Source organism: Moschus berezovskii, chromosome 22, assembly GCF_049115385.1.
Source record: "Moschus berezovskii isolate FMDL1 chromosome 22, NW_MosBer_1.0, whole genome shotgun sequence".
NCBI classification, from domain to species: Eukaryota; Metazoa; Chordata; class Mammalia; order Artiodactyla; family Moschidae; genus Moschus; species Moschus berezovskii.
This window is the reverse complement of record NC_142481.1, coordinates 20368891-20381193: the sequence shown is the minus strand read 5'-3', so window position 1 is coordinate 20381193 and position 12303 is coordinate 20368891. Positions and strand designations below refer to the sequence as shown.

The following is a 12303-nucleotide window of genomic DNA, read 5'->3' as shown; positions in this document are numbered from 1 at the left end:
GTCAACGGACACTTCGGTTGCTTCCATGTTCTAGCAGTTGTAAATAGTGCTGCAATGAACAATGGGATACATGTGTCTTTTTCAATTTTGGTTTCCGCAAAGTATATGCCTAGGAGAGGGGTTGCTGGGTCATATTGTGGTTTTATTCCTAGCTTTTTAAGGAATCTCCATACTGTCTTCCATAGTGGCTGTATCAATTTACATTCCCACCAACAGTGCAAGAGTGTTCCCTTTTCTCCACACCCTCTCCAGCATTTATTCTCTGCAGACTTTTTGATGATGGCCATTCTGACTGGTGTGAGGTGGTATCTCATTGTAGTTTTGATTTGCATTTCTCTAAGGAGCGATATTGAGCATCTTTTCATGTGTTTATTAGCCATCTGTATGTCTTCTTTGGAGAAATGTCTGTTTAAGTCTTTTTCCCACTTTTTGATTGGGTTGTTTGTTTTTCTGGCATTGAGTTGTACGAGCTGCTTGTATATTTTGAAAATTAATCCTATGACAGCATAGATAACATATTCAAAAGCAGAAACATTACTTTACCAACAAAGGTCTGTCTAGTCAAAGCTATGGTTTTTCCAGTAGTCATGTATGGATGTGAGAGTTGGCCTATAAAGAAAGCTGAGCACCAAAGAATTGATGCTTTTGAACTGTGGTGTTGGAGAAGACTCTTGAGAGTCCCTTGGACTGCAAGGAGATCCAACCAGTCCATCCTAAAGGAGATCAGTCCTGAATATTCACTGGAAAGACTGATGCTGAAGCTGAAATTCCAATATTTTGACCACCTGATACAAAGAATTGACTCACTGGAAAAGACCCTGATGCTGGGAAAGATTGAAGGCAGGAGGAGCAGGGGGTGACACAGGATGAGATGGTTGGATGGCATCACCGATGTGATGGACTTGAGTTTTGAGTAGGCTCTGGGAATTGGTGCTGGACAGGGAAGCCTGGTGTGCTGCAGTCCATGGTGTCGCAGAGTCAGACATGACTGAGCGACTGACTGTTTGACTGAACCTGCCAATAGAGCTACCATACGATCCAATAATCCCACTCCTGGGCACATATCTGGAGGAAAACATGATTCAAAGGATTCGTGCACCCCAGTGTTCACTGCAGCACTATCTGCAATAGCCAAGACATGGAGGCAACCTAAATGTCCACTGACAGATGAATGGATAAAGATGTGGTGTGTACATGCAATGGAATTTTACTCGACCAGTAAAAAGAATGAAACAATGCCATTTTTCACAACATGGATGGACCTAGAGATTATTATATTAAGTGAAGTAAATCAGAGACAGACAAATACCATATGATATCACTTATATACAGTATTTTTTTTAATGTTACAAATGATCTTATTTACAAAACAGAAACAGACTCACAGACTTAGAAAATGAATTTATGGTTACCAGGGGTGAAATGTGGAGGGGAAGATAGATAAGGAGTTTGGGATTGACATGTACACACTACTATATTTAAAACAGATAATCAGCAAGTTCAGTTCAGTCGCTCAGTCATGTCTGACTCTTTGCAACCCTATGGACTGCAGCACTCCAGGCTTCCCTGTCCATCACCAACTCCCCGAGCTTGCTCAAACTCAGGTCCATCGAGTCAGTGATGCCATCCACCCATCTCATCCCCTGTCGTCCCTTTCTCCTCCTGCCTTCAGTGTTTCCCAGCATCAGGGTCTTTTCCAGTAAGTCAGTTCTTTGCATCAGGTGGCCAAAGGATTGAAGTTTCAGCTTTAGCATCAGTCCTTCCAATGAATATTCAGGACTGACTTCCTTTAGGATTGACTGGTTTGATCTCCTTGCAAGGACCTATATTGTAAAATAATAATAATAATACACTATGTAGAACTGTTACACAGTAGTTCTTCTTTAGAATCATTTAAACACAAGTTTACAAATAGGCCATATACATACAAGAATTAGTATGTGATACAGATAGTTCAGTAAGAATGAAGGTGAAACAAGTGATTCTCCAATTTAAAAAACTATCAGACCTCTATCACTCCTCATATTAAAAGGATGCAATAATTTTAAAACTAGTAAAAAGTATTTTAAAAGTTTTAGAATCTTGGGATGGTAAAAGTTTTCCTAAGCATGGTCAAAAAACCCATAAGCTATAAAGGGAAGAGGATAGATCTGACAACATAAAATGGAAAATCAGTGCATAGTAAACACACAGTATGAAGTACACAACACTGAGAGAACACCTGCATGTTAATGACAAAAAATTAATATCCATAATCCACAAATAATCCCGGGATATAAAGATTAAATCGATGATTGGTTGAAAAACATGAAAAGATAAATCACAGAAAAAAGCAATACAAAATCAATAATCTCCTGATATAACTATCTCCACCTCACCAATACATCTAAAGTGATAGATCATTTGTCACCTAAGATTGGCAAAGATGAAAAACAGCCATTGTTGGCAAGGACATGGAGAATAAGCACCATAATGCACCTGGTGCAAGTGTAAAGTAACAGAAGTTTTAACCTTTTTGGAATGTAGTTTGCCAATGTTTATCCTAATTTAAAATATGAGTTATAGCAATTAAATTCTAGAAATATATCCTAAAATATTATATCAGGATATTCTGTATAGCATTACTTAGGATAGAGCTAGAAACCATGTAAATGTCAAATTACAGGGAAATATTAAATGATGATAAATATATCCATATGGAAGATGACTACTGTATTGATTATCCATCATGGTATAACAAAACTACCCCCAAATCCCTTCAGCTATATCAAAAATAAACATTTACTATTCTCATCATCAGATATTTGGGAGTGGCACAAAGGACCTGGACCTGGTAGGTCTTGCTCTGAGGTGGCTCGCTCACATGGCAGGCTGGTTGTTGGTCAGAGGGCAGGTGCTGCCCATGTGGCCTTCACTACAGGCTGTTTGAATGTCCTCTCAACACAGGGGCTGGTGGCCCTATAGTTGACCAGTCCTGGAGAGGCTAAGCTAAAACTGGAATGTCTTTTATGATCTGGACTCAGAAGTCCCAGTGTCACTTCCACCATATCCTATGCATCATCACACAGAACAAGCTGTATTCAGTGAGAGGGGAGTATATAAATACCAAGCAGCAAGGATCATTTAAGCTGAAATTTAAAGGCTGAATAGTAGATAAGTCAGGCAAGGAGACCACTTACAAAAACTTGGAAATTTATGAACAGGAAGTAGAGATGAGGCTGGAGAGGTAAATGGAGCCTGATTCATAGCAGTACTTAGAAACTTGTTAAGGAGCTTGGTTTTTATAGAAAGCCAGTAAGCCACCAAAAGATTTATATCTTAGTAAGATCAGTTTGGTTATTATATGGAGGGTGGACTGAGTGGACAAAGCCAGGGACCAGGAACCAGATGCAAGGCGATCTGTCAGCAGGCTATTGAAATGGTCCAGACAGAAAGATGGTAACTTGGATTACAGTACTGGCTATAGAGAGCGAGAAAAGTTGGGCAAGTTCTGAGATATTTAGGAATAAACCCAATGGGACTCAGTATTTGACTAGGTATTTGGGTTACACAGCAAGGAAGAATGAAGTTTGGTTCCTAGGTTACTGGCAAGTAGGTACATGGGGGTATGTGGGAGGAAAAGTAGTTTTGGGGATTAGAAAAAGTTTGATTTTTAACAAGGAGTTTGAGGTGCGTTGTACACATGGAAATCTCCAACAGGCACTGAACATATGGAACCTGAAGGTGAGGCGCTATGCCTCGACATAAACACTTATGAGTCACCACAATATCACTGGAAACGGGAGACATGAGCCAGAGAGCAAAAGGAGCTTACAAAAGACTGAAAAGGAATGCCAGAAATCAATGCCAGAAATCAACCCCGAGTATTCACTGGAAGGACTGATGCTGAAGCTGAAGCTCCAATACTTTGGCCACCTGATAATGAAGATCCAACTCACTGGAAAAGTCCCTGATGGTGGAAAAGATTGAGGGCAGGAGAAGGGGGCGACAGAGGATGAGACGGTTGGACTCTATCACCGACTCTGTGGACATGCGTTTGAGCGAACTCCGGGAGACCCTGAAGGACAGGGAACCCTGGCTTGCTGCAGTGCATGGGGCTGCAAAAAGTCGGACATGACTTAACAGACTGAACAAGAAAAGCAAGGAACACCAGGAGAGTCTATTGCCACAGAAAACAGGAGTGATCCAGAGTGTTCACACTACTAAGCCAAACAACTTAAAAACTGAACAAACATCGTGCATGAGAAGAAAGCCGGTACATACAAGGAACTTGAGGATTACATTAAAATGAAGGTTTCTGATTCAGTAGGTGTTTGGGAGAGCTGGAGATCCAGCATTTCTAAGGTCCTAGGTAATGCCAACACTGCTGATCCACGGATCACATTTTGAATATCAAGGTCCTGCTATGGAAGGCAATGGCAAGCCACTCCAGTATTCTTGCCTAGAAAATCCCATGGACGGAGGAGCCTGGTAGGCTGCAGTCCATGGGGTCGCTACGAGTCAGACATGACTGAGCGACTTCATTTTCCCTTTTCACTTTCACACATTGGAGAAGGAAATGGCAACCCACTCCAGTGTTCTTGCCTGGAGAATCCCAGGGACGGGGGAGCCTGATGGGCTGCCGTCTATGGGGTCACACAGAGTCGGACACGACTGAAGTAACTTAGCAGCAGCAGCAGCAGCAGCTATGGATTTCAAACTTTGCTGAACACAGACTCACATGGAGAACTTCAACAGATTCTCAGTCCCTAACCCCTACAGATGATGATTCAATAGGCGTGGGGAAAATCTGATAATTTCCAACAAGATGCCCATGATGACGCAGGTTTCCAGACCATACTTTTTGAGTTGACCTGTTTCAGCACAACTTAACTGTTGCTGACCCCAACAAAGGAAAAGCCAGAGTCCACTGTGTTTCAAAACATAATACAAACAAGAAGTGCTCACCTCTGCGGTCACAGTCTGTGACCAGAGCTCAGTGGCGGCTAAGGTCTACCAGTCATTACCCATCACCCCCACAGCCACAACTGCTGTAACAGAATGAAGAATTCATTCTTAATCATTACCAAAACTTACTCTCTGCAGTGGGTTTCTATTTCTCTCAAAGCTTTATCTTGTTTAGTAAAACCATTTCATATTAAAACAGCAAGCAGCTGCTAACAGTATTTCCTTGACTCAAAAGATACATGTTTCACAACAGAGTCATGAAAATTTATTAATAAGAAAAAACCCTATATAAGAAAGAAGGGGGTAATCCTATTTAATGAGGAATCAACTCACATATGTATTTATTAAGCACACAAATGTATTTTACTGCTGCATCTTAAGGTGAAATAGGCGGATTATAAATACACAGTCCGTGTTCTCAGGTCCACACCATGAAGTAAAGACACCAACAAGCATGTTGAAACATGACAAACACCATCTGAAAAAACAGCTGACATTTAGTTTTATTAAGACAACCCAGCAGTTACCTCAATCCATACTCACAGAATGTGTGTTTGTTACTAATAGCAACAGACACACAAAGGAGGAGAAGAATATCAAACAGGGGTAACTAGGAATGGCACCTGGCTGAAGGAATTCCTGGAATTAAACAGATGGGCAGCCTTTCACAGGTGGAGGACCTAGAGGGCCATTCCTTAACAAAAATGAATTAACATGTGCTCTGAGAATCTGCTGACAAAAGGCTTTACCTACTGTTCGTCGCAGTGTGATTAAGAAAGATATTTAGGTAGACAGAACAGTAATAGCCCTCCAAAAAGCTGACAGCAGTTTGGAGACGAGAAACGCAAGCCAGTAAAAAGGAACATACTGTTTTCTAGAAGACAAAACTGGGAAGAAGATACTGCCCGCCGCCCCCGAAAAAGGGCACCTATGGAGATACGAAATTATCTCTGTGGGTACGCTCACTGGCAGTCGGGGAAAGACTTCCAAGCACAGATCAGCGACAGCTGGGGCCTGGGGAGTTTGCCTAGACCGGGCAGGGGCGCGCAGGCCCTGCCGCCCAGGAAGCTGCGACAAGTCCGAGTGGTCGGAGAGCTTCCGTCCGTCGGGCCCTTACCGGCCCCTCCGGATCGACCAGCGCAGGTGACAGTTTTCCGCGGCCCGCCCACCTTCCCCCTGGGGGCAGAAGAGGTGCCACGGCTCCGCGGTCCGATCCGAGGCCACCCTTCCTCGCAGCTCGGCCCTCTTCCCCCGAGCCCCACCGCTCGCTCTGGTCCCGGGGTGGTGGGCGTCTGCGTGGGGGAAGGCGGCCTCCGGCCCTGCGGCCTGCAGCACGAGTCCAGCGCTCTTCCCGGGGTCCCGGGTGCCGCGGAGGTAGCTGCACCCCGCGGGCTGGAACGCTCTGGAGACCGGAAGTGCGCTGCTTCCTTCCGGCCGGCGCCGCACGAGACGGGGCGGGGCGTCCCGGGAGAGGGCGGGGGCCCGCGCTGACGGACGGCTCCCGGGACCTATGGGCGCGGCCGCAGCGGCCCGGCCTCCCCGGCGCGCCCCCTCCCCGGGGAGGCAGACGCCCCCCAGCCCCCCATTTCCAGGGTGCTGCACAAGGTTCCGCGGCGGCGGGGTCGGGGCGGTACCCCCTGCGCGTTGCAGGCCGTGGTGAGGCCCCGCACCCGCGACCCTCTGCGCCCCCGGCCGGCCGGCCGCCTTCCTCCCCGGTCCCGAGCCGCGCGCGAGGACGGCTGAGGCTGCAGGTTTGTGGTTGCGTGTCGGGCCGCGGGCGGCGCGCAGGGACGCTTGGGCGCCAGGCTTCTGCGGTCCGGGACTGTCCGGCGGGCGGGCGGGCGGCGCTGCGCCTTTGCCTGGTGGTGTTCGGCCGGGTCAGCCGCGAAGACGGAAAGCCCGCTGGCCGCCCCGCTCCGTCGCGCAGTCTGGGGACGCGGCCGCGCCCCTCGTGGCGTCTTGGGGCAGCCGGTTTGGGACGGGTCGCCCCAGTCCACCCGACGTGCGGGGCCGCGGGCAGCAACTCTGGAGAGAGCAAGTTTGCCGAGGGCGGGGCGCCTTCTCGGGCGGCTTCTTGCTTCGGCCACGCGGGCGGAGGGAGGGCCCGGGTGGTCTCCGGCCTCGGCTGCCACGCCACTTCCTGGGTGAGTCCGGGCGAGTTACGGAACTTCTCCGGCCCCTCGGCCGCCGGCGGGGACCGCTGGTACTGTAGGGTTGGGGTGCGGAGGTGAGCTGAACAGCGTGCCCTGCAGCGCCCCGGATGTCCAGCACGCGCTGGTCCTCCTAAGCAATGGAGGAAAAAAGCACCGCTGTCGTTTCCCTTTTCAAACATTAAGATAGCGTAGCTTGTAATTTGGTGGGGAAACTTTTGCTACATGGGTTCATGCAATTATCACACATAGTTGACACTTAAAATATTTGTTGCCGTCTATCCCAACATGTTACGGTGTATCAGTTGTGGGAATTTTTACAACTCCGCTTGCAGCCTCTTAGCATGACTCTAGGATGAGGTAACTTGGGGATAAGCTCATCTCTGGAGGTACGACTTTGCCGACACTCCTTTTCTGTCTCGTTGCTCCAGAGTCTCCATTTTCCGTGTTTGCACCGAAGTCTGTTTTGCCTCTCAGGTTTTTTTGCTTGCTTGAATGAATGAATTGCATCGTGTTGGATGATATGTTCTTTTCAATAGAGCAACTTGTTTACTTTTAGGAATTAATAAACTGCCCCAACAATCATGACCGGCGGCCGGTCATAGTTGATAATTAGTTAAGGCTGTTCATTAGTCGGAGGAGTGACGCAAGATGTTCTGAGGGACGGTAGCCAGCTTACTCACTGCCAGCCTTCCCCCGCCTCCCACTTGCTGCTTCCAAACCAGGCTCCTGCTCCCTGCTGGCACTCCCACTGTTGCTCCCTAGCGGAGCAGCTGCCCTGATTGGCACACCCCCGCTGCCATCACCGCCCAGGCATATTCCTAAAGCTTCCAAGAGTGGATTGTTTGAAGGAACACAGGTATCAAAATCCAGATACCTGAGACAAAACAGTATTTCAGTTCTTCAAAATCAGGCTATCAACAATCAACAGATTCTGCTTAATACCATTTGCATGGTATAGCACTATAGAAAATGATAAGAAGCTACCTGATTATGTGGCAAATTGCATGATGGCTGCTGTAACTCAGGAAGGGGAAGAATCTGTAGGGGTTGGTGTGTCCCAGGAAAAGAAGACTTCCTGGAAGAAGGGCAGGGGTTTGTCTGTGATGCTCACCTGTGTTCCTAACTCTTGGCAGTGCCTACCATAGAACAGGCGCTTTATAAATGTGGTTGTGTTACAGAAATATCTGTGTTGTGTCTTGAGAGTAGCTTTGAATGCTAGTTAAGGTTTGGATGGGACAATGGGAGGGCATGGTAAGCATGGAAAAATGGCTCAGGTAAAGTCTCTAAAACACAGATGAGCACTAGGGTGTATTTGCTAGAGAGGGTACTCACATATGGCTGGTGGTTTACTTCTGTGTTGTTTGTAGGAGTGGTTGGAAGAACAATGCATGTGAGTCTTTGACACCATGATATCCATCAGGCAAAGAAAAGGAATACAAACCACAGAAGTTTCTGAGGATTACACGGCACAAGAAGAAAATGTGAAGTTGGAAGATAAATTGCCATCTAGTATGTGATTTAAATTAAAGTAGCATTTTGGATTGTTTTTTTGTCTGCATATTGAAATAATCACTCTCCAACAGGAACAAAATTTGGAGAGACCTAATAGTTGAAGAAACTTGTTCTACTACCCTGAGGGTTCTACAGATGATTTGATTGCAATCTGATAATACTTATTTTACAGTTATGCTTAGAATCCTTTGCTTCTCAGGTGTCTGTTTAGTATGATTATGCCAACCTGATCTTTTCCCACTGTTCAGATTTTAGTCTAGTTCTTTTTCTGGTTTGTGTATGCTGCTCACAGTAGACAGCCTTACCTTGGGTGAGTTTCTCGATTCATTAAAGTATTGAAAGATGAATCAAAACATTTTCTAATTTTTTATTTTCAGTCAAATTCCTGAATATTTTTTCTTTGCCTTTTTGGGAGGTGGGGAGGGAAGTGGTCAGAATTTGGTAAATTGTTTATACAGTGTTGAAGACTTTTGCTAAGCCATGCATCAAATGGCATTAATTGCCAACCTTTTGCTTCCTGAGTTGCTTTCTTAGACTAAGCATGTCAGGATTTTTAAAAGTAGGCATGAAAAAGTCCATGTCCATCAGCCATTTTGGATATGACTGAGTTTATGTTGACTGCAGCTGGAGCTAGTAAAGTCATTTGGGGGTAGCAGTTTTATAAAGTAAATAGTCTGTGTTGAGCAGTCATGCCACTCATCTGTTAGCAAATTGAGATAATGCAGAGTACTCTTTGAAAATCTTATACAAATCCAAGTTCAAGTTTGTCCTTTTAAATTTTTGCTGAAAGTTTTACTTTCATTTTAGGTTGGAAGGATTCGTTAACAAAAGAAAACACTTGTCACACACAGTAAACAATTTCAGCATTTAATAGGGGATTATTTGACTTAATTTCAATATACAATCATTAAAAGAAGATAAATGGAAACAATAGGGAAAAGTAACATCACCAAATTGGGCTGACCAACATCCAGACTTAAACAGTGCTGGGCAGTCCCTCCTTAATAGCAAATCTGGACTCTCAGTTGGGGAAGGATCCTGGGTGGTGTGTCCACCCAACAGGCAAGATTTGAGGTTGCAGTTGGGAGGACTCCCATTTATAATCCTGGGGCTTCCCTCATAGCTCAATTGGCAGAGAATCCGCCTGCAATGCAGGAGACCCCAGTTCGTTTCCTGAGTTGGGAAGATCCCCCGGAGAAGAGATAGGCTACCCACTCCAGTATTCTTGGGCTTCCCTGGTGGCTCAGCTGGTAAAGACTCCACCTGCAATGCCGGAGACCTGGGTTTGATCCCTGGGTTGGGAAGATCCCCTGGAGAAGGGAAAGGCTACCCACTCCAGTATTCTGGCCTGGAGAATTCCATGGATTATACAGTCCATGGGGTCGCAAAGAGTCGGACACAACTGAGCGACTTTCACTTTCACTTTTCACTTTCATTTATAATTCCAGGCCACAAACTGATATCATCATCAGTTTGCACACAAAAATGCAGCTCTAGTTTTTCTTTAACTTTTATACTGCTGTATGTTTCACCTTGTGAGTCACAAGACTTCTTAGACCCCGGGGGACTGGCCAGACCTCCAGGGCCCCAAAAATTTCAGGACACACTCCCTTTCTTATCTAAAGTGCCACCTGACTTGCTGTACTTGCAGGCAGGCACAGAATCCAGGCAGTGTCCAGGAAGGTCAGAAGCAGGTCAGAGACCTGCTCTCCTGCTTCCGAAGCCTGAACAAGATTTCCTCCATTTTAGTTTCCCTAACATTAAATTAAAACATAGCTTTCTTAATTCTACCAAAGCAGTATATATGTCAGAAAAAAACAAAAGCGAACAGGAAGGAACAGATATTCCCAGAAACCCACTTATCCTGAGGTTGCCACTTAGGCCCTTTGATTATCTCACAATCTGCATGTTGTTCTCTGTACATATATACCTACAAGCATTCAGATGTGGTTTTGCAAAATTGATCCTACATGCTTTTGTGTACCTTGCTGTCTTTTTCTTATTATGATATATATGAACATACATCAGTCTGTATTTTTAAAGTTTTGTCAGTGTGTAGTCACTGTGTAACTATAGCATAATTTCTTTAACTAATTTCTTATTTAATATTTGGATTATTTTTAACCTTTTACCTATACAAACTGAAGTGTGATAAATATCCTCATGGCCAAATGTTTTGTTTAAAACTATTTATTTAGGGCATATGCCTAGATTTAGAATTTTTGGTCAAATAGGGTGCTCACGTCAGTGGCTTTTACTTCCTATTGCCATGTTGGATTGCAGAAAGGTACCAGTTTATTCTAACACCAGCATTGGTTTTAAACTGTCTTTTTGTGTGTGTGTGTACATACCAAAACAGAATACTAAACATTTTTAAGCTATCAAATTAGCCAGTATTGTAAAGTTATAGCTCTTTGTTTTGATTTCCATTTCTTTAATATTAACCTTTTTTTTTTCCTATTAATTTTATTGGCCATTTTTTCTTTTGTGCATTGCCTATTCACATCCTTAATCAATTTCCTACTGGAATATTCATTGTTCTATTATCTTGAAAGTATACTATATTAAGAATACTTAACCTTTCTTATATGTACTGTAAATATGTTTCCTAGTTTATACGCCCTTTAACTTTAGTGTGATGGATTTTTTCCTATGGAATTTTAAATTTTAATCAAATTTTGTGGTAGCTTTTAATGAATAAGCAACACATTTTAACTATAACACATTTATTCTTCCACTTAAGGAACTTAGTAGCTAAACTAGCCCAACATGGGTCCTAGGTTTTAAGGTGAATAAGATAGTGTGCTTGTCCTCACGAAGTTCACATTCTAGTTGGCAAAATGGACAAATGAACAGAGTGGTGGAAAAGCTATAATGAAAGTATAGAAAGATCTGTGGAATCAGAGAAAGGAGCCCCTAACTGTCTGCTGGGGACAGGGAGAACTTCTCCAGTGACAGGCAGCTGGAACTTAGCATGCTTGACAGTCTGAAATAGAACTATTAACTGTTAAATCCTTTACTGATTTGGTTTTTCATCTGTTTTATTTTTCCTAAAAGGTTGTACCACTAGAAGACTATGGAAGATTCTGTCATTTACAGTTGGCGGAACTGTTGCCCTGTGCATTGGGCTTCTTACATCTGTCTACCTGGCCACTTTACATGAGAATGATTTGTGGTTTTCTAATATTAAGGTATGAACATTGTATGATTTACCCATCAATGTCTCCAGTAGTTAATTAGCCATTTAGATGTATGACCAAGACCGTTTCATTTTGCCATAAAGAATTCAAGCTCTTATGCTTGGATGCAGAGTAAAATGACTTTTGTTAATTTAAAATAACATCAGAAGTTTTATTGTCAAATGAGTTTCCCATTTTCGTTAACTTATTCCAATTATGTATCAGTTACTCTGAGCCAATATTTTTCAAACTGTAGATTGTGAAATTGGTGTAGGTCATGAGTAACATTTTTCTTAATAAAATCAGATATAAGAGAATGTGGTCACATAGTAAGGTTGATAATTATTTGTGAAACTTTTATTTTAACTATATGTATGTATATACAAAATGGATCACAGTATAATTTTTTTCTGTTGAGTATAGGAAAAAAAGGGGAGCGGGGGGAGAAAGAAAGAAAGCCAAAGCAACTGTTCTAAACCAAGGAGTTTTCATCTGGCTCCATAGATGACCTT

General features: G+C 43.9%; 2 protein-coding genes across 7 annotated transcripts in view; one reads left to right on the top strand and one right to left on the bottom strand.

Annotated features, from left to right (window-relative positions):
- Positions 1 to 1353: 1353 nt before the first annotated feature.
- On the bottom strand, positions 1354 to 7311 carry LOC129546915 (uncharacterized). 3 transcript variants are annotated; one of them, XM_088830853.1, is made up of 3 exons: positions 5281 to 7311; positions 4948 to 5030; positions 1364 to 1823 (listed from the first exon to the last, which is right to left on the bottom strand). In XM_088830853.1, the coding sequence occupies exon 1, from the start codon at positions 7277 to 7279 to the stop codon at positions 5975 to 5977; it is 1305 nt and encodes a 434-aa protein (XP_088686979.1). In that variant the 5' UTR covers positions 7280 to 7311; the 3' UTR covers positions 1364 to 1823; positions 4948 to 5030; positions 5281 to 5974. The 3 variants fall into 3 exon arrangements, with proteins under 3 accessions (XP_088686977.1, XP_088686978.1, XP_088686979.1); XM_088830851.1 differs by having other exon boundaries at positions 1354 to 5030; XM_088830852.1 differs by having other exon boundaries at positions 1363 to 1823; positions 4948 to 7311.
- DPY19L3 (dpy-19 like C-mannosyltransferase 3) overlaps positions 6559 to 12303 on the top strand; it is a 74187-nt gene continuing 68442 nt past the window's right edge. For 2 of the 4 annotated variants that reach the window (XM_088830850.1, XM_055412350.2), the window contains exons 1-3: positions 6559 to 6698; positions 8468 to 8609; positions 11670 to 11803. In XM_088830850.1, coding sequence (XP_088686976.1) covers positions 8507 to 8609; positions 11670 to 11803 — 237 coding nt within the window. In that variant the 5' untranslated portion in view covers positions 6559 to 6698; positions 8468 to 8506. Of the gene's footprint in view, positions 6699 to 6947; positions 7092 to 8467; positions 8610 to 11669; positions 11804 to 12303 lie in introns of those variants that run through there. The other 2 variants (XM_055412351.2, XM_088830849.1) reach the window with 2 other exon arrangements.